Below are 25,882 nucleotides of genomic sequence, written 5' to 3' on the forward strand. Positions count from 1 at the left end.
ATCCAATGTGTGTGTGTGTGTTTTTTTTTTAAAAGGTATAACTTATAATAATTGTCTGATGTGACTATTTCAGCATTTTCTATGCCTGAATTTTAAATTCGAAATTAATTTGAATCTTATTTGATTCATTCTTTTGCAATTTTCTTTGCTTTATGATTTATTTATTTACTTATTCAATTTAGTAAAACATAAGAGCCGTTCTTTTGATTCAAGGATCGTGAGCGTTTGGCGTTCGCATCGTTACCTACCTTACTACTCCAGTTTACATCTATTTTACTCGTTACGGCGAATATTCCTAATTACCGTTATCATTAAAGAGCTCTTTTGCGTGTGTAGCTCACTTTCTCTACTCGTCTCGTTTTCTTAAGAGGTCGTCTAACGACTATTTTGAAACACTCTTGTGAAGTAAGAGACATTTCGAAAAATTCTGGGCTCTAGCGTTTTCGTCGCGGGTCTCATTACTGGCAGAAGTTCTGACGCAATTTTAAAATTAATAGTCTTCATAACTTGTCCATTTTCGTTGCTATTTGGTTTACCTTCGGAAAAATCATAAAGTTTACCTCCGTACAATAAGTTTTTTATTTTATCCTCAGTTATGTTTATGACACAAAAATGAAAAATGCAGTTCACAACCTTCTGCTACTCAGATTTTGTGTTTCTGTGTTCGCTTTTTAATGATCCACCACTCCAAGTGAGATTCACGTCACCATAAAACCTCTCAATTTTTAACAGATGGATTCACCAAACTTTTGAACAAATATCATTAAGACTTTCTAAGTTCAAAAATAGATTTCAAAGGAATTTAGTATTTTACAAAATGATTCATACAAATATTCTATTTGCTTTATCCTCCCTTATTTGCGACTTGCCAAGTTTGCTGACATGCATTTGGGACTTGCAAACTCTGAAACATTGTTTCCTGCTCAAAATTGCGTTTGAAATTTTGGGAAAACTCGACATACCTCAAAATTTACAAGTTCCAAATTTATATCATTTTCATTAAAGTTTGAGGGTATGTTATTCCATTACTCAAAATTTGCATGATATGATATGAAATCAGGATTATTTTTTAATGTCCGTTTCAACATATTCGACTCGAAATTATCTCTAACACGGGAGCTAGGTCAAAAAAAAAACTTATACCAGAATTTCTCTAGCCCATCTAACTTAGGCCTGTAGTCCATTTCAATCCAGCGGAATATTGAAATTAATAGACGAAGCGATACACATTGAGGACAAAGAAGAAGTATTTCGTCCATCATCCACCTCTTTAGTCTAAAACACCCACCCGTTTCAACCTCCATTTCCTCCTCTGGATACCTGGAATTCTTTCCCTGGATCGCTCCATTTTCCTGGTGTCTTCTCTATCTATCGCTTTGTCTATCAATTTCAATAATAAGCTCGCAGCTTCCATACTGCAGATAATCCGAATCAAAACCGCTCTTAATTTTTCTCGATGTCTGTCGATGCGAGGAAGGGCCGAAACGTCGACCGGAAAAGTAACGATTGTCGCCATCATCTCGCAACGCGGTGTCGTTGTTTGTAGCCGAAGTCTATCACGGCTGCGTGTTTGTGTGCTCAAGTGTTTGTGGCCGGGCTGGAAATATGGATTTATTCAAGTGTTCGCAAACACGAATTAAATGAGCCCCGATCGACGGCAACAACACCGGAAAACGCAGTACGGGACGCGGCGTGGGACGAAGTTCCGCTGCGTCCGTCTGCCGCGCGGACGGGACCGGCGACACATCGACGTTTCACGTCGAATCAAACGTCGGAACGCACGGCAAGGGTGACGTGGTAACGCTTCGAGTGATCCACTTGTCTTTCAGAGTGGTGGAGATGATGTATGGATTATAGGCTGCGTGCGTGGGTGTATGCGTGAATCGCATTGTTGAGTCGCAAAAGCTTACCGGAGTGGAGGTTGACCTTTGGCGGGGTGCAGGTGGATAATGTCATCGCTAAAGTTCGAGGGTGTCTCTCGGATACGGAAGTTGTGTATGCTTGTACAGTGATCGTATCGTAAATGATTCGAGATACGATCAGAAACGGAATGTTTTCCGGTTGAGTTTTCAATACCAAGCTGTCTGAATTATTCCGAGGAAAACTGAACGTCATCGGTCGCAAACATAGGGAATTTAAGTGCATTGCATATTAGATCAAAGCTGATTTTTCGTGGGCGAACTGGAACCTTCTATCGACTTTTTCCCATTTAATACAGACGTATGGGAGGGAACTTTTCTACGAGCGGATCTTACTAACTATTGGATTATTGCTACTATCTCGAGCAACCATTGATGTTGGGTGGAAAATTACATCCGCAAAATTAGGAAAAACGGAGTTCTTGATAGAGACTTTTGAAAGCAAATATTATTGCTATGTGGTGATCGATTTTACATTTGAAAAACTGAAAACGTTCTAGTTACCTTTACAGTAGCGCCCTCCAGCTGTGCTATGGCGACGAAAAGCCAGGGATGCAACTATTCGAGCTTAAAGGTCGTCCGTTTTGCATACGCAGTAATTGAAGGCGTTTTAAGTATCGCGGCGGAGCACTTCAGCCGTACCTAATCGGTGAATACGCTTAGATACAACTATTTGAGCTCTAAGGATGTCCTCATTGCATAAGCCAAATATCGAAGGCGCAAAGGCGCAAAGGCGAAAAGTAGAATTCAACTTCATTTTTATAGATGACGAATTTAAAGATTTATGTATGTTTTTTCGGAGTTGAATTCCTTAAAACTCGTACATATACTAGTGGAGAATCCTGAAATACGGCACGGTTGGAGTAGAACTCAAACCAGTGTATTGAAAACTTGGTATTTTCTCTAAGTCAGTTTCAGGTCATTCTGTCCAGCGATAGCTGGAGGGGAGCTCGACACCATGGTTATAGTTCAAGAATAATCGCACGCATCGAAGGTCGCACTGCGCAAGGTCTCCGCCGCAGTGCATCTCAGAGCTTGGACAAAGTAAGGGATAATGGACGCCCCTTGCGCAAAAAGAGCGAAAAGCACGCTAAAAGGTTAGTGTTATCGGGCCAAATGAGCCATTTCCACGGCGGCGAGCGAAAGCAGACCGACGTCTTCGGGTTGATGACTCGTTTCAAAATGATCGCCCCGGGCTCGGCCGAGGATGCCAAACTTACGGAAAAGCGAGATCAGTGTATTTTTCGAGAAAACAGCTCTTAACTCTAAGGACAAAGAGGCAGTTCAGCTTAATACAGAAACGTGTTTTTTGGTTAAATCTGATAGACAGTAAGTGAAAAATAAGGTCAATCAAAGCACCAAGTGCCAAATAAGAATTACAAAGACATCACACCTCAATTCCTCATAACACATGATGATGTCCTCAGTTTTGAAACCCAAAGATTGATATCTTGAGGAGTACCATATTGGCGAATAGACGGATCTCATTATTTTTTTTCTACTGAACTAAAAATCGCGATATTGCCCGTTTTTGTGGCAAAGAGAGCGACCCCATTGATAAACTGATACATGAGTGGCTAAATGGAAAAATTGGGTGATAAGTCAACGAATATTCGAGTTCAGATTCTTAAAAAATTTGACAAGAAAAAATACTCTGGATTCCATCGGATTTTTGCTTAAATCAAAAAGAAATCCGATTAAATTAGGATGCTGACTCTCGATTCAGGCAAAAATCTGACATATTTTTTTCTGACCGAGTATTTTTTCCTGTCAAATTTTTTAAGAATCTGGACTCTGGATCCGAGACATTTTTTTTTTCTAGTGAATACAACAGATTTATCTAGGAGTATCGATATTGAGTTTTTCTCTCTTTTTCCTGGTGTGAAGACTGATCATTGACGGTTTCAACAGAACACTATCAACTCTCGAAATGGTATGATTGGCAACTCTAGTGGAGCAGCCAACCCATGTGTGCAAAGTTCGATTATAAAACGCGGATTCTTTCATTAATACTACGGGTAAATATTAATTTTGAGGACAATCTGACAAGATAGTGGTTCTTCTCTGTCTCGTCACCGATCTCATAATTGCATGGAAGTATTCAATTAGAAGAGCCAGCCCGGGACAGTGGAGGATTTTAAATTGTTACGTTAGATCTTATCGATGCTCCGCAACCTTTCATTACCTTCTTCGCTTTTGATTTTCGATTCATACGTTCAGACGTGGCGTCATAGCAGCCCTGAGTGAGTATTGATTATTCGATAAAAATCGATTTTTGCTCAATCAGCGTATTGTGAAAGGTTGTGTGCCTGTTTTTGGATCAAACTAAGTACTATTGACAACAATTACAGCTATTCTATCAAACTGGATCCAAACATTTACATGACTTTCCTCAGTGCTAACAATGAGAATAAATTGATATTTTTCTATATCTAACTCTACTTTATGATCTAAATAGGTTCATGCATGCTATATCATCGTCCAGTGAAAATCTTGTTGCTATAATCCGATTTAGTTTTCCGATGAATTTGGACTACATATAATCAACATCAATTATGAAGAGGGAGGTCAATTTTTTTTCTCATTTCGAAAACGATAAATCTGCAAAATATCTACCTTGACAAAAATGTAGTTTTACAACGCATATGCACTAGTTTCTCTTCGATTCCTGAGTCGTTGTTACAGGACTTTTGGGAGGAAATTCGGAAACGTCTGGAGGCTTATACGGCGTTCTCCCTTAGCAGTGCATCTCAGTAAAGGGGGAATCCGGTTGAAGTAAAAGGACTTTCGATTCAGCGAAGAGTCGTTTCATGAGCTTTCGATATATCGCTACCCGCAGCATACCCGTAACATCGTGACTGGAAAACCTGAGACGCAGACTTTCCATTTCCTGGCGTTTTGCTCCTACCACACTCCCTTTCTCCCGCCGAGCCATCATTTCCCGATACGGGATGTTAACCACTGAGACCGAGTTTCCAATTAAGGCCCCTGCGTCTTTTATTGCCGCATTACGCAATCCATCGACCCAGGACTCCGATATTATCCGTCGTGAGATACTCTAGGATTTGCTCAGCCGATGGCACTGAGCAAAGGTAACGTCGATGCGCTCTTCCGAGAGCAAGAAGCGATCGAGTGCTGGTTCTGTCAACTCTGGTTAAACCGTTGCAATTATGTCTACTCATAGGTTAAACACCAACCAGCTGCTTTTTACCATCTCTTGTCTTGTTCCGTTTAACTTCCGGTCCAATCGACCTTTTCCAGCGAAAGAATGTATTTGTACATTTCAACGCTTTAAAGCTCCCATTCATTCAGAGGTACTTTTACGAGGAATCCGATGGCATTTCTGAAGAAATTCACGGATTTTCCTCCTGCTTCTTCCTAGTGATGAGTAAACTTTTGAAAATACTTAAGGCAGTCATATTATCGTGGAAATTGAATTGTTTGAGGCGATTTTACAACTTTGGAGTGCGGTTGCGTTCTTTCGTTTGGGAGACGGAGAAATGAGGCTTGATATAGAGAGGAACTCTGCGCATATGCTTGAATTCTGTGCATGGTGGCGTGAAACGTACAAGAAAGAAATGAAAGATTGGAAATTTCAATGAGATATTTCATGGAATTGCATGAGGCTGTAAAATATTTCATATTTATCAGGGGCTACAGTATGCAACCTGCACTTAAACATACAAAACTTACAATTTTCACATTTTGCGAAACATAAATAGGAGCCGGTATTTATCAATATCTTTCATGAATGTCTGAAGTTTCATGAAATATTTCACGTGAAAGTTAAAGAATTTTTTCCCCTGGATTTTTACCGCCTCGATTCTGTGACATGTCTTTCGAGCACTTAATTCTGTAAAATTGGCGAAAATTCTTCATAAACAATGTTCAGTAGCTCCCTGGTAAAAATACAATTTACGAGTCGCAATTTTGCAATGCGGAAATGAAATTACAATCCCTCGCCTGAGAAACGACAAAATGTCTCTCTTCACCACAACATTATGCTCTCAAGATGTAAAGCAAATAGTAAAACACCACGTCCGTCTTACGTGTACCTTTTAAGAGCCGTTGCATGCGGGTTGTTACCTCACGTTTTATTCCGCCCGAAAGTTGCCACTTCAGTCAATACTCGCCCATTCTTCACGGGAATAAAACCCGAAATTCTCGCAAAAACGGCAACATCGTTCGGTTGCAGGGCGGTACAAGTGTCGAACTCCTCCGGATGACCGGCGACGCCGACGAGGACTGTGCCGACCGTTGTAACGTCCTGACGTCGCGTCGCATCGCATCGGTGCGAGCTCTGGGAGGTCGGCGGGGGATGGGGCTGGGAATGAGGCTGGGGGCGCTGCAGACAGTGATTAAAATGCAGCCATGATTATTACTCCGCGCATAATTTTTGCATGCGATAATTACGGGCCCCACTCCGTATTTTCGCATTCGTTCCGCCGAGACCTTTTCGCTGTCCGGCAGATGCTCGCCCTTGCCGCCAAATTTGCCAGGCGACCGGGTGGATCTGGCCGAAATGTTGTGACCTGACATTTCTTCACAAGTTGCTGTACTTTATAACCCTGTCTATTTAGTTTCGGATAAAAGTGTGTCCATATGAGGTTGGCATGGTTCCATTAGTGGATGAATTTAAGACCTCTTGTAGGATCATTCGTTGCTGGGGGTCTTGCCGAAGATTTCTCTATAAGCGATGGCTTGGATAATTTTATCTCCGATTTTGCAGAGGGAAATTGGTTTTGCCAGGATTTTAGTTTTTCTGCCGCATTCCAACTCGAGAGGACCTGTAAATTCAGAGACAAAATATTATGGAAACCCTGCACTGTTATCTTCTTCTCAGTGTCAACGTTACTTCGGAAGTCAAAGCTAAAATTCGCCTCGTGATGAGTGATGACCAAAGAGTCAAGCAATTAGTGTAGCAGCCCTAACCAAATTTGCAAAAACTCGCCAAGAAAAGTGCTCACTCCAACATTCATCAGTCATCATTAGGCGAATTTTACTTGACTTCATACTCAATTAGTTGCTCATCAACCATCACTGGGCTAAAAGTAGCGTTGATTTACCTTTTTACGCAGCCGATTACAATGCTCATTTTATCAATGCAGGGTCTCTAAAATGTATTGTCTCTGAGGAGACTCTCGACGTCTGTAAACACGCTGGGAAAAAAGAACACATTGGAGCTAGAGTCGAGACTCTTAAAAACATTGACAAGAAAAAATACTCTTGATTCAATCGGACTTTAGCTTAAATCAAGAACCAAGCCTCTTTATTTAAGCGGATTTCCTTTTAATTTAAGCAAAAATCTGATTGAATCAAGAGTATTTTTTACTGTCAATGTTTTCAAGAGTCTGGACTCTATATCCAGTATGTTTTTATTTCCAGTGCACCAAGAAACTAAAAGGTTAAAGTCGTGGCTTTTATTTTTGCGAGAACTTCAGGACGATTGAGTACTGCCCCACCTGGCAACAGGGGGTTTAGGCCGCGGGCACACGAATCGGATCTGTCGTCGCCGAAACAAATGGCACGTGAGAGGACGACGGAGCCTCCTACGAGATCATGCGGTTGACACGTCATGGGCGGTTGAGTTAGGTGAGTTGGTGAGGACGGTCCGTTGACGCTGGGTGATGATTTGTCGGTCATGCTGAGCGCCGATGAGAGTTGCATGTCGGGTCGTGAGTGATCGAGAGCTATGCCTCTGCCCGGGGGTGACGACTGACTTAGTGCCTTTCTCGGGCTCGGAGCTTTCAAAAGCTCGCTGTGAGTGTGGGTTGGTGATATGACGTTAGTGTGAAAAACTCAAAAATTTTATTTCAGCGTCATGTTCATCGTCAATTCTTAGCTTAAAACACCCCAATTTCATGGCAAGAATTTGAAACCGCGATTTCAGAATCAAATTTTGCTGCTTATGCGTACAATCAGAGGCAAAACAGTGGAATTTTTGGTCAAAAATACTCAATAGTTTCCTACTGAAGGTAAGATTCGCGCGTGAAAATACAGCGTCAAAAAACTGAGGCCAATTGGACTGCATTTTGCAATTTGTAACTATAAATTCTGGCCCGGTTTAAAAACAACGTATGTGCTTATTGGTTTCCCTATGCACATAAGTGTTTTTCCAGATGAGCCAGAATCTATAGTTCCAAATTGCAAAATGCAGTCCAATTTAAGGTTGAATCCTAGTGGAAAATCTAAATTTCACAATTTAAAGACATGTTTGGAGGTATGGGGGTCTTTTGACCCAAAAAAGCCTTTTGACATTGGATCGAGCGTAAAAATTAGGTCATTTACCTTTTTTTCACAGAAAAATAGGCATCAGATAAAAAAATACTATTTACAGCGAGTCTTAACTGTAAGTATTTTCGAGAACAAATAATAAACAAAGCAAATTAAAAATAGGAACGGAACTTTAGTGAGAATTAAAAGCGAAAAATCTCTAAACCTATCGTAAATATCATCATCATCTTGAGACATTTTCAAAACATGGGATTCAGACGAACCGACCGCAAAACCGTTGCGTTGATTTAAATCAAAAGTTGGCGTCATTCATTATAACTACACAGATGTGTTTCGCCTTTGAATCGCTGCTCATGCAAGTAGTCATCCATTTCATAGGATATAATAAACCTAAATCGATGTTACAAACATAAATCCGCTCGAAGATTTGCGACTAATTGCAATCGAGACACGTAATCGCTTAATGGTTCACGTAACACATTTAGGAGCTTGCAAATAATCGAAGTTGAATAATCGATTTCCCGCACACGAACTTTAATTTACACCTATACGGCTGTTCAGAGGCGAGTCTCCCGTTATACTCCAATTTATAGTCGCGTGTTGCTCTTATGAGGAAGGGCCTACTTTGATTCTTATGTGAGCTCTAGAAAGCACACACGCAAACGCCGAACAGGGCTCATGTTGAAATATCGTACCGTGCTTTGACGGGCATGCGGCAGGGGGAGCTAGAGCCATGAATAAAAAACCCGCTATGAAACATTGATTGAGAGGGCGAGTTGTGTAGTGGCCACCGTGAACCCTGAACCTGTTCCCATCGCAGGTCGCGAACCGCAAAATTTTCGTGGAGAGAATTCTATCGCGTAGCATCCGTGCGCGTAGAGAAAAAAACAGGAAGTTGCGGCCATGGTTAAAACTTTTTATGCGTGTTATTTGATGGCGTCTCGGATGTGTCATGATGAAAACTCCGATTACAGAAAAATGGTACACAATGTACGAAAACAGACCAAATTTCAGTCCGGATCCACCAAAAAAAGAGTGCCGAGAGTGCTGAGACATGAGAAATCAGCTTACAATTTTCCAGACATCAAGTTCGTTCCAGCCTGCACCTGCCTTTTTGTTTCTACCTCGAAGAATTCTTACAGCATCAGCGGTTTCAAATCTCGAATTGACCAGAGACCCCCGCTTCGTCTCTATGGTCTGTGTGAAGTACTCTTACAAAGAGTTCGAAATATTTAATTCATGTGCTTAAAAATGACAATTCAAAGAGGATTCATAAATGAATATTTTGCTCATGTGCTTCTGCCCTTGGTTGATAAACGTTGGAGATTGAAAATTGTTGACTGGTTGTAGAACAGCACTTTTATAATGCGCAATCGCTCCATATTACAATTTTAAAGTTTTCAACGAATGCATAACAATTCCAAACCACACTAGGATTTTAATCCTGCTCTCTATTGCATCCTTACCTTCACATTAAATATGCTACTAAGTACTCTTGGAGATGATTTCAATATTTGTTGAGCGTTATCGCAACGATCCTGGATGCCGGAAAAGCATGGAAGCGATTAATCGAGAGGAAATAGGGATCGGAGGCAATTATTAGTCTTTTGGTCGGTTGAGCGTCATCTGGCACGCAGGATCACCAGTCAAAGAGGCACATCGTGCAAGAATCGCTCTCTGCAGCTCCTCACCTCTTCTCTTCCTAACTCAAAATTGAAGCTAATTCGGCAACCACGAATTTGGTCGAAAATGAAGATGGAAGATCAGGACGGGAACAATCTGTTATATCAACCTGTGTGTGTGTGACCTGATCACATGATTATTTTGAGGATTATGAAACAAGCAATGTTGAGCTGCCCTAATGCACGCATTCAATGCTCGTTATCGGCAGAATAACAGAGGGTAGGCATAGATCCAATTAAGAACCAATTATGAATTGATAATTGGTTGCATTCGTGGACGGAGGAGAGGAGAGGTAAGTGATCAGGACTAAGAAGAGAAGGAAGAAGTTAAAATAAACTAAATTAAATGGTGAGGACGAAACATGAATTAGGAGTGTCAAATCTTCAGCTTAATTTTAGCATGTCAAAAATCCAAAGTTCAGAAACAAAATTTTGAACGTTGAAATAGCGATTAAACTTCATCTGAAATGTTGAGCCTCCTAAGGAGCAAAAAATATTAAGCCTCTTTCATTAATTCCAACTTGAAAGGCTTTGATTTCTTTCTGCTCAGTTCGATCAAAATGAGAGAAAGAAGAAATGAGCACGAAAAAAATGAAGATAAAGAAGAAAAGAAAAAAGGAAAGGAATGAGAAGAAAAATGAGCAGGACGAGAGAGAAGCAGGAGGAAGAAAAGAAAAGAGGGGAGTTTTTTTAGTGGTTGACGATCGTAAATATCTCCTCGAAGCAGTGGTACCAATACTTCAATTCTGAGTTTTTCGATAATACGGTTTCCGCTTCTTCTGCGGGAAAAATCTCATCCAAAGACACATGAAATCGGGATTACTGCCTTATGCCTGCTTCGGCGTGAAACAAAACCTTTTATTCTACTTCACGTCCCACTCAGGCAAATTAATCATTTTAACTATGAATGTAAAATTAGAGCAAGCCACTTAAGAGAAAAGCGCATAGTCGACCTTTCCCGCCGACACGCGAGGGCGCAGAAAAAAATGGGCAATCCCACCTGCACTCCGGGTAAACACCGACGATTGTTTCTATTAATATTCGACGGTTTCCTCAAGAGCATGTGAGCTGGAAAAATTTAATTAAGCCATTATTTAACCTGGCATGGATTTGCATATGCTGCCGCGCTAAGGAAGAACGCCGTATGAACATCCGAGAGTTGCCACATTTCCTCCATGAAAAGTTTATTTTTGAGGAAAGTTATGGATATTTTCCCACGAAATTTTCCGGAACTTGAGGTGGAATTGCGTACAAAATTACCTGAAAAATCGAAAGGAAAATATTCATAAATTTACCAGGAAATTCGTGTTTTCTCGGAGGAAATTTGGCAACGCTTGAAGGTTCATGCGACGTTTTTCCTCAGCACGGCAGTATGGCTTCGCGCTGAAAAGCGCGCACTTTGGCGGATCGAGCTGAAAACGTGCATCTGAACAATCATCGCTGACCCAGCGCAGCCTTGGATAATCGCATTATTCCACGCTTGACATCACGGAACATTAGTCTCTCGGAATCGCCGCCGTTTTAATGATTCCAAGGAGGTCGTTTCGGCAAGCAGCCACCGCAGCGCTACTAACGCCAACTTCACAAATCTGGAAGCTCATTGCGGCGCCTTTATTTACACTTACTTATAAATTTTGCTGTCTGACATTGAGCTAATGCACTGAGCTACGGTTAAAGTTCAAGGACAGTGGAAATGTTCACCGTTTTGACCCACATTTTAGTATCTTTAGAGTCGATGCTGTGTACTGAGGCATGTTCCCAAGACAGAAAAGCGTATTTTTTTTCCAAGGTTGCAAAACTAATTCGAACAATTCAATTTTTCATAAAAGTTTGATGGGTAATTTTCATCCGGAACGATGATTTCCGCTCAGAATCAGGAGGAAACGAGTTTTTACACATGAGCCAAACAAATGAGGTCTCTTGTTCCAAACCCAACAATCTCCATTGTCCTATCTAAAAACTGTGCAATCATATTAATTTTCTGTGAGGAAAAATCAAAACGTCCAGTAGTTTTTACAATTTTCCAAATTTGCTCGCTTATTAACAGAAAATTCACAAGAAAACATAAACATGTAGGTTTTACCGTTCTTTCACTTTTAAAATTATAATGATCGCACAATTTTTAGACAGGGCAATGGAAATTGCTGGGTTAGGAACTAGGGGCCTTAAATAGTTCTTCAGGAGTGATGGAAATATAATATAAGAAGAGATTTCCACTTCTAATTCTCTGACTACGATGTGGGTGTGGTACGTCCATGCTCGCTAAATTTAGGATGAGATTAGCACATGGAATGGCTGACAGAATCTTTCAAACAGACTTGCATACCTTCATTAATATAGGATTAATCACGGCGGCATTTGTCGAGGCTCTTATCTCACCTTTCATCTCCTTGCTTAGCGTAATGACATTTCACTTGGAGTGGAGTGTTACACAAATGTATGTAGATATATTGCATACCCCCGGCGTTTTCGTGGGACTGCCAACTCTCGGACTGGTTGGCCTCCACGAAATAAAGTCAGCCACTGATCATAAAGTTGTGAAAAAGGGAGAATGAGTTGACAACCATTCTGCCAGATAGAGACGAAAATATCGCCGCACCTCTGACGTAAGGCCAAGGGCGTACCTCGATATCCGCATGGGCCGTGGAAAGGATGGGTTTATACGTAAACAAGGGCTCATATAAAAATTGAGATACGCCTTCTTACGTATGAAGAGCGACTATATTACGAAGGTAAATGAAAGGTAGAACAATACTGGCGCGAGAGAAATACACCGTACGAATATTCAAACGTTGCCAAATTTCTTCCAATAAAACACCAATTTACTAGGAAATTTCCGAGTTTTTTTTAAATTCAAAATTATTAAGAACATTTTATGGAAGTATTTTAAAGGGTACCTATAACTTTCAACGAAAATACTTGTAAACTTTCTTTAAAATAGAAATTCCATCACGGAGAATTTGGCAACATTTTTATGCTCATACGATGATTTTCCATTGCACGACGGAACGTTTTAATTATTTTCCGCGTCTTAAGTTCCCTCAAGGAGGAACGAACGAGAAATTATTCTAGAAACGCGTCTTACCTCGATGGTCGGTGGAGAGATCACGTACCATGTCCTTTTGAATCTAACCACGTAGGAATTCTTACCTAATAAATTAGCCCAATGACTAGCTTAAAGTCGATTTTTCCTGCAACGCCATATCAGGAAGATATCTAGCTCCTTGATAAATGTTCTCGCCAAAATTTATTATAATGTTACTGATCACCATCAGAGAAGAATTCTCTCTGTAGCGTGAGATTCAACTTCTACAAACCTTAATGTTGATTAGCATAATTTTCACTGACGGTATGTTAAGTTATGATTAATTTGTTTTGTAAGCTCTGTAGAAATAACTAATCAAACCTTTTTGTCATCATAGTTTGGAATTTTTAGTGTAGAGCGGTATGCACTATGTAAGCCAGGTGCTGCCTAGTAAAAACGGAGATCATTCGTGCTTTGAGGTAATTTACATAAACAATCATCGGACTGCAAAAGTTGGAATTTCGGTTGGCCAAATATTTCAAAAATTTTGGCTTACACTGCTATACGAATTAAGAACGATGAATGGGTCCTCTCAACTTCAACAGCAAAAATTTCGGCATTTGCAGACACATATTACATGATTTATAAAGGTTTTATCTGGGTTTGTGGCATTTCCCCCAAAGAAACAAGGATATAATAAATCATTTCTGATAAGTCCTGGGCAAAAATTAAAAGCAATCTCTATCATTGTTAAATTATACTATACTACACAAGTGGGAATCTGATATTTCCAGTTTAATTGCCCTCACTAGCGATAGTATCCCTCACTTTCTAACGTTTTCCCCTTTTCGCACAGTCGTCAAAAAATCCCTCTTATTGTTCAATTTTATTATTCGCCAGACATCATGTTCCTTCATGCACCTCCAAATTTCAAAAACCTGTCTTCGAAATTTTGCAGTCAGCGCGGTTTTAAGAAACAGCTTCGTAATTCACCTTCAGGTGAACGACCCTCTGGTATGTTAATAAGGAGTGTTTTCGTTCAATGAGTCAGTTTAAAGTTAACTGCGATAATTAATCTCTCCGAAATTCACGAAAAACGTTCCCGGACGGATTGCGCAACAGAAACTCGGACAATCGGGTCGTCGACCTCGGTGCAACGGGTCAGAACCCTGGCGCATTAAAATCCGGACTCGATTGATGATGCGCACCGTTGACACTGCAACCAAAATGACGTCATATTCGTGACGTCAACACCGATAGATCACGCGCGCCTGGACGGAACAAAGCCGATCCGAGAAAACAAGGGACTCGAGGTTTATGGGCACGACACAATGCTCGATCAAAAGCCCCCTACCAAAACAGACAATAAAACAGGTAACAATCGTAAAAGAGGGAACAGCCGCCATAAAACGGGACTGCCTTGTATCAGTTCTATTCGAACAGGTTAAGAGCACCTCAGGACGTGGTTTGACTCGGTTTTTGGTTTGCACCGCGACAGGACGGGCATGGAGAAATGGTTTGAAGCGTGACTATAAAATAATCTTTTCGATAAACATGCAGAATAATACATTTCGGTAAAACCGTAGAGCTCCAATAGAATTTTCCGCGGCTACGAGCATGATTCTCAAAACTTCTAGAACTGGTGCTATGGATTGCTGTTCTGAAGTCGCATCTTCTTCGGTTGGTGGGTTCTGCGGTTGCAAGTACAACCGTTTCAACTGTGAGGTTACAACGATGCAACTTTCCGAGCTGCGGTCGTACACAATTTGCTACTATTATATGTAGCGATGTCCACGGTACTGGCTTGGAAAAGCTTGAATATAAATCAACGTAATTCCTTACTTGAGTATAAGAGTGTGGGAGATTGTTACTTTTTTAACTCTTCAAGCGTTATTCATAGCTAAAAATTTCCGTAGTCATGGTTACTTTTAGTTACTTTTTTCCGTCTGATAATTATTATACGAAAAGAACTTGGCTGATCGAACACATTTTTGGCTACTCTGAGAAATCTTGGGATGAAAGGATTTTTGGATACACGTACTTACGTTAAAATGCATTTACGGATAACCGCTTCTTTGGTATCACAAAATGGGGTCTACGTATTTGTATAAATTGATAATTAATTATTGTATTGTATAATTTTGTATATTTGTATAATTATAAATAATTTTGATTTTTATAAATTAGTATATATTTGTGTTTCCTGGTCGAGAAGGGGGTTGAAACCACCCCAAAATGTCCCAGGTTTTTCATTTTGTTGGTATGGCCTTGGTTACCCATTTTCTTGGTTTTTTTAGTTGAATTATCTAGGCTATTTTTGTGTATTTTACTAAAATTAACGTGCTCCATTCTATTTTGGGGCAAAACTGGAGAATTAAACGTTAATACGAATCCAATCTTTACTTACAGGGGAGGGGAGAGGGGTCGAAAGGGAATCGAATCCTTAAATGGACGTATTTCTATCAAACGGAACTATGTGCATTAAGACATGAGCCCTGGGATCCATAAGCATATGCGCATAACAGGGCTCACGTCATAATGCACATAGTTTCGTTCGATAGAAATACGTCAAAATATTCATATAGAAGCCTAAATCACCACACATATTTCCATACTCACTCCTCGTTACGTTGAGCGTAAAAGGTCTCGTTGACACACCCCTCGTCATAAAGTCAAAGGGTCATCGGTGCAGATTCGTTAGTGGGTTTGTTATTTTTTCTTCGCACGCGGCGCAGCATGAGCACGATTGCGGCGCGCGCCGTCGTCGTGACGGGTTTGACGCCTGGACGGCTCATTTGTACGGCTGAAATGACTCGAAGCAGGTCAAAGGAACGATCTGTCACAGCAACAAGTTGCGGGTGTCGAGCCAGCCGAGTGAAAGGAAAGGGCTCTCGGACGCCGCGACGCCACGGCGCGGCCGCCGTCGCACAGTGGCGCGGGCGGCGGCAAAAGCCGGTACATTATATCATCGATGTTTAGACTATGCAAAGCGTAAAATATTTCGAAGGTACTTTGCAAATAATGGTGATATATTATATAAAATATTACTGAGAGAATATTTTGAAAAATATTTAGACAGGAATTTTTTAGATTGTGTTTATTTTTAAAAAAAAATTAATTGAGAAAATATTCATGCAGCTCTTTCCTGAGCATATTAGTGTCAAAACATGTTGGTTTTATTTTATACGTGTGACTAAATCATACTTTGAATAATAAATCCTCAAAATATTCCGCTACTTGCAGGTGAAGTCCGGATTACGATTAAAGGAAGAACATGAGAGCGTTAAGAAGTTTGAAAAGCATTTCTAGCTTGGAGTAATATTTCAGAATTTTTATAAAAAGAGATGCTTTGAGTTATATTTTAAAATTGTTTTTTAAAAAAAATTACTTGCGCCTTTCTACGGAAAACTGGGATAAAAGACATCGAATTTTTGATACGCCAGATATTTTCAACGTTATGTGAATTCATCGCTAAACCAAATTACTGTGCGGTCAAAAGGCTGACTTTGTATCGCGCGCGCACTCTATATGATAAAAAGAAGGGCTCAGGTTAGACTTTCAGTCAGTAGAGCGCTCTGGTATGAACGGAACAGGCGGTCGATGAGCGGAACCACAAGCATACATACGGCAGGTTAAAACTCCTTTCAGGGTAGGCATTCAACAATGCGTTAGAAGAGTTGCATAGCTGCGCATTTGAAGGCGTTTTTTCGCGGTCCAGATTGAACAAGTAGCGAGCGCTTCGTCCTCGCTGCGCGCGGTTATTGTGAATGTTTAGTTCTTTCTGTTTCATGGAAATATGTTTTCTTGAGAATAGTAGGGATAAAAAAAAGCGGCCGTAGGACAGTCGATGTAGAACTAGGCTTTTTCCCAAGGGAGGCCAGAATGGTTTAAGATATGATTACAGGAGGATTATTAAGCATTATATGTGGGATGTGGGACACTTTAAATAGTATCGGCTAAAATTAAACGAAATAACCTTCTACACTGATTCCTAAAAAAACGTGGAATGATTTGTCATTGGTACAGAAAATTAGTATCAATTTACAAAAATTTAATGTCCAAGTAGATCGGTTGAAATCTTGAAGTTTGTCAATACCATTGAATATCCTCGTTTGCGCATATTCAATTTTTGGTTGGCTTAGTAAATAATTTTAAATCTTCACAGAGATAAATTCACAATAATATTTCGTAGATTTGTGCATGAGGTCCGATAAACGGCATTTTTCACGAGGCTGTACTGGAGCGCGTATTATAAAACGGATTTCCCCTTCTGGCACTTTGCATGGATCAACGCTTGACTATAAATACATGAGTGAAAATACGGGATTAACATACGCACAGAGAGATCATTCGTTAGGTGTTCATTTTACATTCGAAAGAGGTTTGCTCAACTGCAGCGTGGAAACGCTTGTTCTCATACAACTATAATTGATGACTGCCGAATTTATCATGGTATCTAATTTTTACCTTAAAAGTTTTAGTGTAAATTTAAATCAATCCTAGCGATTTGACACCACAGACTACCGACGTACAGGAACTATGCATTAACTCCCGGCATCAACCCAGGAGCGCATAAAAGACGCATGCTTTAGCTTGAAAAGGCGGAGTAAAATTTGGAGAAGTATGAGTTTAATTTTAAAACAATGTCACGCATTTCTAGCTAGCGGAAAACCTTCAAAAATGTATAGTAATGAATAAAATTTAAAAACTATACTTCAACAATAATACTTGGAACAGCTTAACTGACCAGAGCTCAAACTGATAGAGCTCAAGCGGAGTGGCGTCAAGTTAACGAGCCTTCCGCGGTGAGCGCCTTCAATAATTAACCCACGATATGCAACGCAACTATTCGAACGCTGCCGATGCTGTGTAGCCTACCCAACGATTTGAAGGCGCGCTTTCGGCGTCGAACAATACGCTACGATTTTGTTGCTCATTAAGGACCTCCAGCCCGTTTGGATACAAATAAGAGGTGGAGTTCGTTTTTTCGTGATCATTGTATACAGTGCACTTGATTGATTTAATATTAAAGGCTTCCTTAAAATTCTCTTGATAAGAATTAATTGATTTTTTGAGTAAAGGAACTATTTGGGGAGCGACTATGAATTCAGCCCTTGCGATTTAATTTCTTAACTTCAAAATTAGACAACTTTAAGAATTTTACTCAAACCGCATCTGCATCTACCTGCGTGTTGCAAATTTCCTTGCATTACATTTGTTCCACACGAAACCGAGAATTATTAAACTTTGATATTGTGAGCTATGTTTTTACATTACGTATGTATGAGCCATTCTCAAAAACTTTCAAAATTCAATTAATATTAGACTTTATTGAATTAGTAATTTTAAAAACAAATTTTATTTTTTTTTAAAACTACAGATCTTATCGGGTCATTTTATCAATTTTTTCGATGTACTTTTCAATTTAGTAACAAATTTAGCTATCTCTAAGGACTAGATCCATAAATTATAACTTTAACTTGACACATTGATGTTATCTTTTGACTAAATCTTCTATCAACTTAAAAATTAAGTAATTTCTTTAACTTCAATAGTAAATTTCATTGCTTCGTTATTCGTTTCGGAATAAACTACAAAACAGAAAAAAGTAAACTTAAGAAGCAAGATGGCCGCGTTTGATTCCTAGATGATAAGATTAAAGAATGTTCAGTCGTATATGTTGAATTTGATCCGTTTTAACTATAGTATCCAGGGCTTGGGAGAAAGAGGCTACGAGCATGTGGCTACGACGTACCTGTTGCTGAATTTTGAAAGCTGCTTCAGTTACAATTAGAACTTTCAAGCTCGTAGTGAGCATTCATTTTTATTTCTGAAGCTGACAAGGGTGAGGGTGAGAATGAGGTGAAAAGCTCAAAGCTCGTCAAAGACTAGCAGCTAGGGATCACATTGCGAGCCCCGCCGTGATCGGAAACAGATTGCCAGATCGCACGAAAAACACCCATTTCCCGAGGGAAAAATCTGCAATATTTCCGGCGATGTGGCGACCCGTCGGAAACACTTGTTCGCGTCGATTGGCGCTCTTTCTTTCGGATGCTTTCCGCGCCACGGATTTTCATTTAAGCTTTGACTGGTTCGTGCTTTTATTCGTCACTAGGAAAAACCGCGTATCTACGTTCAGTTCATGATACGAGGTTCGTGGTTTTTTTTGAAAAGGGTGTCTTATTCGATGTTTTCGAGCGGTTAGTGAGGAGAGAAAAGGTATTGAAACCTGAGCCTAGCAGGTGATCACCCGTCATAATTCGACGCTCTTTGCGGTTAGGTCTGTTTTGTTCTACAGCCACCTTCTTGCTGGTGCTCTTATTTTCTCTCCCTGTTGATCGCGTTGGAAATAGCCAATACGATTAAGGGATGGTCGGTATTATTGTAGTATAATCTGACTATAAATAGCATAGGATTGCTTCTCCTTCGCGGATAGGTTCATCGATTTTGATCATGGAGCAGATTGAATTGAGTTGCCCTGGAATATCATAGACCCTAGTACGAAAATCAATTTTTTTTTTTTTTTTTTTTTTTTTGTGATAAAATGTGTCGGGAACGTGGGAATTTTTAGTAGAATTTTACATCTATGTGTGTAATAACCTGAAATCAAATTAATACCGGGTGAATTTTAGTTTTTAATTACCTGCATTAGGCTCTCTCGTAACCGTAAAACGTAGGCTTTGATTCTTTTGAGAGTCGAATTTGATTAAGATTGACGCGGAAAAATACGGAACAATTAAACACAAGCATGCAGCATTCGAGGGCGGTTCAGATTAAAACTGTTTAAAGAGCTAGATGAAAAATGTTTACCTGTGAGAAATAAGCCGGCAGGACACATCTTTGATCGTCCAGTCGACTGCATTGCACCCTTTCGAGTAATTCAAACAGGTCCTGTGTAGCATTCTGGAAAAAAAAGAAATAGGACATAAAATAACTAGAAAATTAGAACAAGAAAAGGGTTGATTCCACAAAACTTTTCAGATGATTGAATGTGTGTCCATGGCATAAGTTTAAAATCTGATTTCCACGCATACGGCTTTTAGCAAGTTTTAAACGCGCTTACGTGAATTCTAAGAGAGGAATTCAAGGGTTTTCGGATAGGAGACATACTCTCGGAATACTAACGTGCTAAGGAAAATCGTCATAAGAACTTTCGAAAGTTGCCAAGTTTCCTCCAGTAAAATTTATATTTTTGAAGAGAGTTATGAATATTCTCCCCTGAAATTTTCAGATAATTTAAATTTGATCGCGCATAAAATTCTCTAAAACAATCGAGGAAAAATAGTCATAGATTTCCCTGAAAATCCATATTTAATCAAAGGAAATTTTGTAATTTCTGAAGTCTCATACGGTGTTTTTCCTTAGCACAGCAGAGTAGAACTTGTGCGTGGGAAAAATTCCATGAAACATGAGGTGCTCAAAGCCAAAATTCAACGATAATTACATTGCAATGGTGGCTGCTCTCCGCAAAAATTTCAGTCACTCGCAAGAGTGTGTCAAGTACGTGCATGTATATGGTGAAACCGAATATTATGAAGAGAAAAAATGGGATTAGGAGGCAACAGTGGGTGGATTTTCCGGGACTTGGCCGGAGAAGACGTTTCTGCAATCACTACTCAGCTGTCGGCCAATTGCAATCCATCATTCGTCGGGACGGAAAGCGAGTTAGAGGAGAGATAAACTTCTTCTGCCGCAGCTTTTATGATTGATCGGCTGACTTTTTATTCAAAGGAGTCGCTGACTGCCCCCCTCACTATGCCCCCCCCCCCCTCCTCCTGGGCAACCGTGGTGGTCGGACACCGAGCAAACTTTGCTCCGAATGTGTTTTTGGTTTTAGAAATTCGAGAACTTGGTTTACAGTAGGGATTATTCTGGGTAAACTGTCTCGAAATTATATCTACTGCATAGTTTATGTCACCTCCTATTTTTGAGAAGACTTCCGCTTCACTTACTTTAAAAATGTTTGATGAAAATTTTCAAAATCTTCAGAAAAACAAGTCTCCCCGTATTTTGTCAGGATGGGGAATTTGCACAGCATATTATTTATTGCTTCATCTGAGTGCAAATTCTCCGTTAAGATTGGTATCGTCGGAGCATTGTTTATAATGAAGGAGGAGCAAAGAACCGTCTGAATTTAATTGCATTGGGTTAATACGTGTATATTCTGTAGTCATTCACGTATCTAATCATTAGTAATAAAAATATAAAAAAAAACTTAATTGTATTCTTCTCAGTGATGAATCAATAATCTAGAAAATTGTGACCGCTGACATGAAGAGAGGGAGACAAAATATTCATTACTATCCTCAAAAATGAACTTTTAATCAGAGGAAATTTGGCAACTCTCGAATGTTTATGCGGCGTTTTCCTTTGCAAGCACTGGAAAAAAAAACACATTGGATCTAGAGTTCAGACTCTTAAAAACGTCGACGAGAAAAAGTACTCTTGATTAAATCAAGAACCAAGCATCTTAATTTAAGCGGATTTCGTTTTGATTCAAGCAAAAATCCGATTGAATCAAGAGTATTTTTTCTTGTCAATGTTTTCAAGAGTCTGGACTCTCGATCCAATGCGTTTTTTTCCAGTGAGGCAGGATTCTATCCCACTTTTCCTTTTATCTCGGTAAAATGGAACAATTTCGCACAAAAGTCGCCAACATAGTAAAGCCCATGATTATAATGGATCCGGATGGTCACGAAGGTATCCTAAAATCTCCAAACGGTGGACCGTTTCAACACGAAGCAACCTATCACAGTGGCGTGGCGTGAATTGCGATCTATCGATTGTTATGCCATTTAAACCCATGGAAAAGGATCGATAAACAGAGTGCTCGCAGCGAGCACCTAAATAATCGATTCCTTACCATAGATTTGAATGGCTTAACAATCGATACATCGCAATTCACGCCACGCCACTGCTATCATCTAGTTCCCGCTCGTAATTAAACCATCCACGAAAATTCGCCGCCGGGGCCACATGCCATGGATACGACTAGGACGGCGATTTATGCAAATTGCGTAATGGCTCGTAATGGCCACTACGCCGGTCCCAAATTTGACTGCGAACAAATTCGGGCGGCTAAAATGGGTCGCCCACGCGGGCCTGGCTGAGGTGGCGCCACGGCCACCGGAGCGCCGCCGGGCCAGATTTCGGGGAGCCGCCGAGGTGTTCGCAAATTGAGCCGATTGAGTCGCTACCCGTGATTTATTGCCCGCGCTTGGAAAGTGCGGAGGTGTGGCCGAACAATGACACTTGTTTTTCGGTGCGACGTAGAATCGTTAGTTCGTAACGTTTTTTCCACCCTTGCACTGCGTTATGAATGATCGATTCTAGACGAGGGGGTTTGCTTCGTTTAATCGATCGCTTGTCTTACACATGTCGCAGACAAATGGTCAAATTAGGCATTTATACGTTAAAAGTCAAAAAAGTTCTGATTCTTTTAAATTTTTTAGCCAAATAGGTCTTTGGTTCCGTAGGAAATAATTAACTCTAAAAATTGGCGCCATACAATGGTATCTCTCATGATTTCTAGCTCTTGAACATATACATCTCAAAATTTTACAGTATTTCATAAACTGCAGGATTCTGAAAATTTGTATAGTTAGAACATACTTATAAGGAGCATTTGAAGCGAAAAATGCGAGGAAAATTTGTAGTTCAAATTCTTACGTTCAAAACTGGAAAGTTATCTTTGATAAAATGTAAAATTTTAACCATCTGCAGGGGCATTTGATAAAAAGCCTGATTTGACTGATTTCCTGCGACACATGCAAATAAATGGGCAAAATGCTACATTGTGAGGATTCGTAGTTTCCCAGGAAGATGAACGTAACTAAACTACATTTGAATGTTGCAAAATTCACTTTAGACTACATAATTTATACTTCATTCTAATGCAGCATTTTTACTGGAAGACTGATGGGCATGTCTATATTTTAAGATGTCACTGATATTTTATTCTGATCATACGCAGTGATCAACAAATTTTGGATAAAAATAGCCGTCGAATTCCCGTAAAAATTGGCATCTTTGGATCAATTTTGCAACCTTGGAATGGATTTACGTTCTTCCTTCTCGGAAACGGCGAATTGCAACGGTGAGTCAATTTAGGATGGGCTATACTAAATCTGCGATAAATTTTTCCTCTAACTCGTCACTTTTGGATGATATTTTGACGATTTTCTTCCTTCTGGTTCTTTCTCCTATCCACGACGGGAGGCGTGATCGGAGAAAAAGAGGCTGTAAATTTAAAGTTGACCTCTATTACATTTCCTTACGCAACGCCTACCTGCGTCCGGATACGATTGGTTTTGCTTGCTAATTTATTAGGTGGCAAATTCTTATCATGAGCACAGATGTTGGAACCAATCGTCCATTGGCCTTCCTCGTTGATTTGTTTCATATTTGAATTTATTTCTTAATTAAACTTCAACGAAAGCAGGTCAAATTTATGACCGTTGCGTATTCATAAGGAGAGATTCACGCTTTTTGTCCTGGAGGATTTGTCGTGTATGGATTACTTAAAGCGAAATAGAGCCAATTTTTGGGGAAAACCAGAGTCTGTGAGTTACTTTTATGGCAAAATGTTTCAAGAGATTCAGTGTTAATAAATATACACTCTAGATTAATCTGTGATTAAATTTGTGTTTTGTCCGGTCAATTTAAGGAAAACATATCTCACGATGAATACTTGTTCAAAAATAAACCGATGAAAACTTTCCGGTTCATAAAACAGAAAGTGTGGGATGGACTTCTTTTTTAAGTTGCGTGAAATTCTATAAATATAATTTCCTTCTCTCTTAAAATAAATCGGCTTCCTTCAACCTGAAGGACAGAATGAGTAGCAAACTATTCTGCCGTGCTAAGGAAAAACGCCGTATGAACATTCAAGAGTTGCCAAATATTCTTCGATAAAATTTTAATTTGTGAAGAAAGCTGTAGGTATTTGTCCTTGAAATTTTCAGGAAATTTAGGTGAAATTGCGAAAAAAAAATCTGAAAAATTGGAGGAAAAGCGTTTACAAATTTACTCGAAAATTTTTTAATGATTAAAGGAAATTTGGCAACGCCTGAAGGCTCATACGGCGTTTTTCCTAAACACGGCAGTATTGACTCATGCCGCAGAGAAATTTAAGATGACAGAAAACGTCTTGTACAATTAATTAAAATTTGAATAATTTCTTTATCGTTTTTATCTAATGATCGAAACAAATATTGCGTGAGAACACACAACCTCCTATTTTCTAAAAAAAAGAGGGAAAAAAAGGACATAGTATCTAAGATGACTATTCAAAATAAATTATCGAGATGTTGAATGGATGAGAAAAAAATGGGTTACCTTCACTTTTTCTTTCTGTCCGGTGTCTGGCGTGGGAGGCGGGGGACAAAACAGTTGGTTGTCTGATTCTTGACGTCTGAAACAAAACGAAAAAAAATCTGCGTGAGTCACATCTGACGTTTGAAGTCGAGTCCGCGATTTAATCAATCTTGGAGCGTCCGGCAAAATTAACTCTCGCGCGAGACGCACCTTTACTCGCTGAAATCGCGATTTCAAACAGGAGCAGAGTTGTCAATTTTCAGTCTGGTAAAAAGAAAAATAAGAGACTCCCAGAGAAAATTAGGTAAACAAATGATTTAAAAAACCCAGGTCATGAGCATTAAAATCTGGGCTGAACATTTTGAGCCTACACAAAAATGTTTTCCGCCTGACGATGACTGGTGAGCATTCTGTCTTTGACGTCATTTTGCATAAGTAGCTAAAATTTCTGACCCATCTCCAAAAGCACCTATGTGCATAGAGAAGCTAAAAATAAAACAAGAAGAAGGAGAGTTCCAAGAAGTTCCAAAATTTATTATTGGAGTTCAAAAATATTAATTTTGACTCTAATAACAATTTTTGGAACTTCTTGGCTTTGTTTCCCCCTAGAAATGGTGTGGACCCAGCACCATTTCTCCACCTTGTTGCATAGAGAACTAATAGCACGTACGTTGTTTGACGATGAGCCAGAAATTAAAGTTCCTCCTTGCAAAATGTCATTGAATTGATAAATGTCTCATTGGGAAGTTCCAAAAACAGTTTTAAAACTTGGGTTTCTTCATTCAAAGCAGATTTCACGACACCTTGCGAATCTGATCGATCATTTTTGGTAAAAAATAGTGTTGACATTCGAAAACAACATTTAAACCACGCACGGTAAACAAGTGCAGCGGGTTCATTGATAGTGCATACTCTATCTCTCCTTGCACAAATGCGAAATTACTAAAATTTTACGAATTGAAGTGCGCAAATCAAACACAATTAAACAGGATGTGATTATTACTTTTCCGATTTTTCTTTGAAGTGTCCCAGACTTTCTCAAAATCTCACTCAGGTTTTGAATAAGCTCACATTTATGAACGGAAGTGGTTCATGAGGGTATTGAAGGTGAAGGTGAGTTCGTAAAACGTGCCGAGAATCTCAACGAACACTGAATGTAGGTGAATTTCCTTGGGCTACACCCTGATCGAAGTACGTGATTCGAACAGTTTTTGCTCCCCGGTAAAATTTCACGAAACTTCCCGGCGCGGCGGCGAGACCGCAACGCTGCGGCAATATTTACGCAATTTATCCTCATGTTCGACCGTGTTTCAGGTCTTAAAAGCTCGGCGTCGGACTGAAATATGTCACTGCCTCTGAAATTTCACTCGCTCCGCAAACTCCACGCTAGTCGGAGCGCGCTTCAAGTTTAAGCGGGAAACTTGGACCGGCGTCTAATTTCATATTCAAATATGAGCTTTCGAGTTCGAAGCCGTAGGGTTGCCAAATCGCTACTTAAATAGAACATTTCAAGGGGGAAATAAAAAAAAACCACAATCTCAATTGCAGGGTCTCACATTTTAAAAAAAAGTTCATTTCCTAAAATTCCAATGGAATCATCCGTGGTGGTGCCTTCCACACAACATGGGCAAATAAAGCACCATTGTCAACGCTCTTAAATAGAAATGCACCTCTTTTTAAAGTTTCAACAGTATAATGATACTACA

At 39.7% G+C, this 25,882-nt stretch overlaps 1 protein-coding gene across 3 annotated transcripts in view; it reads right to left on the minus strand.

The window, feature by feature from the left end:
* RapGAP1 (Rap GTPase activating protein 1) overlaps window positions 1-25,882 on the minus strand; it is a 711,927-nt gene that overhangs the window by 177,485 nt on the left and 508,560 nt on the right. For all 3 annotated transcript variants that reach the window (XM_019050723.2, XM_072301237.1, XM_019050725.2), the window contains 2 exons: window positions 24,198-24,273; window positions 19,671-19,763 (listed from right to left, as the gene is read on the minus strand). In XM_019050723.2, the coding sequence (XP_018906268.2) occupies window positions 19,671-19,763; window positions 24,198-24,273 (169 nt within the window). The remainder of the gene's footprint in view (window positions 1-19,670; window positions 19,764-24,197; window positions 24,274-25,882) is intronic.

This window comes from Bemisia tabaci, chromosome 6, assembly GCF_918797505.1.
Source record: "Bemisia tabaci chromosome 6, PGI_BMITA_v3".
Lineage (NCBI taxonomy): Eukaryota > Metazoa > Arthropoda > Insecta > Hemiptera > Aleyrodidae > Bemisia > Bemisia tabaci.